At 48.1% G+C, this 6,396-nt stretch overlaps 1 protein-coding gene across 1 annotated transcript in view; it reads left to right on the forward strand.

The window, feature by feature from the left end:
• The window catches only part of DTYMK (deoxythymidylate kinase (thymidylate kinase)), an 8,818-nt gene extending 2,824 nt beyond the window's left edge, over positions 1 to 5,994 (forward strand). Inside the window, exons 2-4 of the mRNA XM_005857678.2 lie at positions 1,965 to 2,055; positions 2,987 to 3,184; positions 5,550 to 5,994. Of these exons, the coding sequence (XP_005857740.1) occupies positions 1,965 to 2,055; positions 2,987 to 3,184; positions 5,550 to 5,660 (400 nt within the window). The 3' untranslated portion in view covers positions 5,661 to 5,994. The remainder of the gene's footprint in view (positions 1 to 1,964; positions 2,056 to 2,986; positions 3,185 to 5,549) is intronic.
• Positions 5,995 to 6,396: the final 402 nt, after the last annotated feature.

Raw genomic sequence — 6,396 nt, forward strand, 5'->3', positions numbered from 1 at the left:
GAGAGTTAGAAACATCGATGAGAGAGAAACATCAATCAGCCGCCTCCTGCACATCTCCCACTGGGGATGTGCCCGCAACCCAGGCACATGCCCTTGACCGGAATCGAACCTGGGACCCCTCAGTCTGCAGGCCGACGCTCTATCCACTGAACCAAACCGGTTTCAGCTAAATATATTTTATTGATTTTTTTTTACAGAGAGAAAGGGAGAGGGAGAGTTAGAAACATCGATGAGAGAGAAACATTAATCTCCTGCAGATGCGGGGGATGACTACACATCTGCACTGAAACTCCGTTCAGGCTGACACCTGTTGCCGTCCAGCATCACAGGCTTCCCTACAGTGTTCTTGTTTATATCTTCGATTCACTTAAGTTCACAGTGAAACAAGTTCCCTATTGAACCACAGACATCACTGAGAGTGGTTCATTAGGGGACCTGCCCTCCCGCGGTCCACACCTCTGTAAGAGCCTGCGTAGTGGTCAAGGTGGTGGGCAGCTCTGTCCTTAGCACATGGGCACAGAGTGCTGTGTTCAAATCTCTGGGGCAGGTTTTCCCTTCCCTGTGTGTTCATATGGGATATGGTTAGGTTTATTCAGCTATACAATTTTAGGGGTTTTTTTTTATCTTTGTTGATTTAATTTTCATTTTTTAATTCATAAAACATTATATGGTTCTAAAAGTTAAAACCATACAAAATATGTCACTGCCCTGTCCATTTCCCATCTGTCCAACACCTGTCCTCCGCTGTGGGGAATAGTGTCCCCTCCTTATGTATTTATTTATAAAATAAGCAAATAGGTATGTGTTGTTTTGATAACCTTTTTTTGTGTGTGTGATATACCTTATTGAAAAGATAGTCAGCCATATGTACTTGTTTGTACTTTGCTTTATTAGTGACACATTAGGAGACTGGTTTATATCTCCTTATGGACGTCTTTCTCGTTTTTTAAAAAAAATATTTTTGATTTCAGAGAGGAAAGGAGAGGGAGAATGAGAGAATCATTGATAGGCTGCCTCCTGCACGCCCCCTACTGGGGGATCAAGCCCACAACCCCGAATGTGCCCTTGACCAGAATCAAACCTGGGACCCTTCAGTCCACAGGCCGATGCTCCATCCACTGAGCCAAACCGGTTAGGGCAGGGGTCCTCAAACTACGGCCCGCGGGCCACATGCAAATACAAATATTGTGTTTGTTCCCGTTTTGTTTTTTTACTTCAAAATAAGATATATGCAGTGTGCATAGGAATTTGTTCATAGTTTTTTTTTAAACTATAGTCCGGCCCTCCAACAGTCTGAGGGACAGTGAACTGGCCCCCTGTTTAAAAAGTTTGAGGACCCCTGGGTTAGGGCTTTCTCATTCTTTATACAGTTGCACCTTCTCAGTTGTGCATGTGCCATACTTCCTGGTTGCAGGTTAGGTAGTTTTTTTAATGGCTTGGAATCACAAATGAAGCTGTGATGAGAACTGCATCTCGCTGTCGCAAGTGTGATCTCCCATCCCTACTCTTCTGTGGGCTTCTCCAGGTCACAGGTGGCAAAAATCCTTTTGTTCCCCAAAGTGCAAGCGATGCTTCTTGCTGATGTCAGACCTTTGTCTTTGCACATCTTCCTAAGCTACTGTCACCTGTGAGAATGTTCTCAGCATCATCTTCTGGCCGAGTCCACTGCTCCACTCTCTTGCCATAGGCTTCCCTGCCATCTTTGTCAGTGATGTCTGTGGTTCATTAGGGGACTTGTGTTTCACATTGGGCTTTGCTGGGAGTGCCTGTGTGGCATCTTCTAGGAGGAGATCCAGAGCTCTCTCTCTTTTTTTTTTTAATCTTTAAGAATAAGGTTACAAATCACTGGCCCGTAATCCGTCAGGTTACTGAATTACTGAATTGTCATCAGGATGATTGTAACATGACGGTTCTGGGGATGTGGAGTTGGGTCCATGGCTCAGAAGCATTTTCTGTTTTTTTAGGCCATTGATTAAGGAAAGGTTGAGCCAGGGCATCACCCTCATCGTGGACAGATACGCGTTTTCTGGTGTTGCCTTTACCAATGCCAAGGAGGTGAGTGCTGCCCAGCCCGGTGGGATGCTGCTAGTGTGACAGGGCCATGACATCACACAGCAAGTTGTGTGGTCCTTCGCTAGTGTGACTGTCTAGAGCAGGGCCATGACATCACACAGCAAGTTGTGTGGTCCTTATGTCCATCTGCTGGAATCTGGTCTTATCTAAGGGGAAGGCAAACACTGGTGTAGATGCAGCTTGTTTTCACATCACACATTTCCAGAGGTGGTCTGTCAGCAGGGCTTTCCATCCCAGCCTTGTGTCCAGACCAGATGGTGAGAGCATCTGGTGCTTTGTTTATATTTTCCTGACTTCCTGTCCCAAGTAGAATGGCAGTGACTGTACTGCCCCTTATTTCTGCTTTTTATTTAGAAAGTTTCAAATATGTACCAGCAGAGAAAATGATAAATCACCTAGTACTGTGACCACCAGACACATCATTTGCTTCATAAATGTTTCAGTATGCATCCCCCAAATAACTTTTTAAAAAAATCTTCACCAGAGGATATTTTATTGATTTTTAGAGAGAGAGGGAGAGGGGAGAGAAAGAGAAACATTGATGTGAGTGTAGAACATTGATTGGCTGCCTCCTACACCCCCTACCTGGTATTGAGCCAACAACCTAGGCATGTGCCCTGACTGGGAATTGAACCAGCAATATTTCTGTGCAAGGGACCACACCCAACCAAGTGGGCCACACTGGCCACAGCTCTATCCACTTTTGAATGTGCTCACAAAATTAAACCAGAAGGAGGTGCCAAGGGAAATAGTAAAACATTCATGATCTAAAAAATCAAGTCACTACTGGGATCCTCACTTCTTGCTGTCTCAAGAAATGGTAGCTCATTTCCCCTCCTTTTTTATGGATTTTAAGACAACACATTAGGCCCCATTCAGCTTCTTTCTCTGATCATCAGTTTCTTTGCTGCAGAACTTCTCTTTGCATTGGTGCAAGCAGCCAGACGCGGGCCTTCCCAAACCAGACCTGGTCGTGTTTCTTCAGCTGAGGTTGGCAGAGGCTGTGGAGCGGGGCGGGTTCGGCCAAGAACGCTATGAGGATGGGGCCTTCCAGGAGCGGGTACTGCAATGCTACTACCAGCTCATGGAGGACAGGACCCTAAACTGGAAGGTGAGAGTCACCCTAGTGCCAGAGCTGCACCCAGGAGTGTGGGCACCCTCAAGGTCCCGGTGCCAGCTTCTCAAAGTGTGGAAATTGGGTGTCTTGTAGGTGGGTTGGAGGACAGTTTGACAGGCACCAGCCCCACAGCAGCAATCCTCCCTGGTGGGTCCTTTCCAGAGCTGACTGCTCAGCAGGTTCCTGTCCTCTGCTGAGCATTAGCCATGTGACCTTGTCATCCAGAACATAAAATCCCTGAGTTACTCCTCACATCACCTTCCATGCTTATTGGAAGAGTAATACTTTATCTTGCAGTCTGTGCTTAGGTCCTTGCATCAGAAGTCTGAACTTGTCCGTTTTGGGGGCCAGCCCTCAGTCCACCCCCTTTCAGCTGCTGGGTCAGAGACTGCCTCCCTTACGCCCCTTGTCCTGCACAGTGCCAGCTCCTGGGTGTTCCTGCACCACTTGTGGGGGGCATGCCTGTCTCCTCACTAGCTCCTGGGCAGGAGACGGCTCCTGACTCTGCTGGCCTGGCCTGGGGTGCTTGAGCCCCGACACCACCCCCATGGCCCACTCAGCCATCTCCCTGTGCTGGGTGGGGCTCTCCTTCACCTCGGCGCCCATCATCCAGTGCCCTGGCCTCAGTCCCAGGCATCAGCCTTACTCCTCCCTCCCTGCAGATGAGCTACTGTCCTGCCAGCAGGGCCAAAGCAGATCCCACCACTGCCTTCTCTCAGGCACATCTGAGTGCCTGGGCTCTAGAGGTCAGGCGGTGCTGCAGGTGCCACCCCAGGCTTGAGAGCCACTTTTATCCTCTGTTGACCAGGTCCACTGCCGGTCACATGCTGCATCCATGTGACTCTGAAAGGTTAAGCTGTTGACCCTGTCATCTGGCGTGTGCTTCCCCACCTCCATCCTAGGAGCTGAGCCTGCTGCTGGGGTGGGCTCGTTTCTCCTCTCTTTCATGTGTGCTCAGGTCAATGCGGAGCCACATGGTCTGTCTGGGGTGACCACGAGCCCTTCCTCCCTATGAGGGAGTAGCAAGGCTTTCACTTGTACTGATGGAGCGTCTCACACTGAACCCTGGAGTCAGTTCCACATGATTTAAATGATTCTCATTTATAACACATTTCAACATCTGCAAGGATCAAGCCAAGAATGTAGTGTGCTAGGAATATGAATCAGAAAACTTTATTTCCTACTGGCCCACACTGGTGCTCATCTCTCCTTCCACGTTTCCAATCATGTTTTGTTTCCCTCAACCTTAAGAACTTCCTTTTCTTGTAGGGCAGGTCTCCTAGCATAGGATTCTCAGCTTTTGTTTATCTGGAAGTTTTTTGTCTTTTTTTTTAGCATTCTTTTTCAAAGTTTTTAAGCAATAAGATACTTCCAGAAAAGTTGCAAGTATAGTACAAAAACTTCCCGAGGACCATTTGAAAATTAATTGGTGGCTAACGGCCCTCACACCATCCAGTGTTGCTGCCTGGGAAAGTCTGTGTAAGAGCTGTGCTGCTGGAGCAGTGGCTGGTGAGGTGACCTTCGGGGTGTACTTGTGTGGGGTCTCAGGAGTCATTCTCATTTCTGCCTAGTCAGACCTCATTATTGCATTTTTCTGAGTTCGTCTACACCCCCCAGGAGCTTTTCCAGAATTGGCTGTTCTTAGCCTAGACCAGTGATGGCGAACCTTTTGAGCTCAGCGTGTCAGCATTTTGAAAAACCCTAACTTAACTCTGGTGCCGTCACATATAGAAATTTTTTGATATTTGCAACCATAGTAAAACAAAGACTTATATTTTTGATATTTATTTTATATATTTAAATGCCATTTAACAAAGAAAAATCAACCAAAAAAATGAGTTCGCCATCACTAGCCTAGACCTAGATCGATGGTAGGAGAAGGACTTGAATCCCCAGTCTCCCACACCCTGGAGGAGATGTTTCTTGTGGGCTGGCTCCCTTGGTACCAGAGGTCCTAATGCTTTCCATGAGAACACAGCATTTAATGAGTGAATTTTGTGGCCGAGGATGTGTGGGAATATAGCCTAGCACAGGCATTGCCCTCTCTCTGCCTCCTCAGCCAGACCTGAGGAGAGCTGATGTGTGTTTACCTGGGGGAGTCATGGGGAGGAGGAAGACGATCAGGAGGATAGGGTGTTCTGCATCTGGGATGCAGCAGGTATGTGGGTTAGCTTCGTCCCAAGGATACAAGCAAAGCCCTCCCGGCCCAGCTGGGGCTGAGGGTCAGAAAGGTGTGAAGGACTCCAAGGGGCCTGTACTGTGCCCTTCCCAGACCCAGCCCTGTCTGAAATCCACATGTTCACCGACAAAGGTGAAGAGCATTAACCATCCTTTTTCTCCTGACATCCCATGGGAATAGGTGGTTGATGCTTCCAAAAGCATTGAAGACATCCACAAGGAGATCCGCACGCTCTCTGAGGATATCATCCAGGCCGCAGCGCACAGGCCGCTGGGGAAGCTGTGGACATAAATGTGGAGGGACTGTCCCCTTCCCTGGGTCCTGCGAGGCAGGAGCCTTATGAAAGGCTTGATGTACAGAGTGTTCACATTGCACAACATGGGGGCTGTGCACAAGTCAACAACAAGCAGAGCTACGATGAGCCTCTCGAGAGGCCTGGGCACAGGGACTTCGTGGTATGTCACTCAGCCTTCCTCTGCCCTCTCACCCTGAGGATGTTGATAAATCATTGCGCTTTTTATTGAAACTTAATGACCATATCCAAGCAGGTTCAAGATCATTGATGTGGCAATCAGTTTAAAATCTGAATTTCTTACAGGCACGAATAAAAGTTACTTTGAAAGTACGTTGTCGAAGGCCTCCTCTCCTTAAGAGTCCTTCTGGGTGGGAGAGCCCTACGCTGGCCAGTAGGGCTTCTCTGAACCACCCCCATTGGTCTGGCCTCACTGGGTCTGGCTGGCTGTGTCTTGAGGTATGATGTCCCATTTCATCTGAACATAGTTGGTACCTTTTTAAAAAATATATATTTTTATTGATTCAGAGAAGAAGGGAGAGGGAATCATTGACTGGCTGCCTCCTACATGCCCCCTACTGGGGATTGGACCTACAACTGGGCGTGTGCCCTTGACTGGACTCGAACCCGAGACCTTTCAGTCCATAGGCCTATTCTCTATCCACTGAGCAAAACCAGCTAGGGCCAGCTGGTACCTTTGTTGTTCCTGCTGTGGCCCTAAATGCCAGGAATATG

Source organism: Myotis brandtii, unplaced genomic scaffold (genome assembly GCF_000412655.1).
Source record: "Myotis brandtii unplaced genomic scaffold, ASM41265v1 scaffold112, whole genome shotgun sequence".
Taxonomy (NCBI): domain Eukaryota; kingdom Metazoa; phylum Chordata; class Mammalia; order Chiroptera; family Vespertilionidae; genus Myotis; species Myotis brandtii.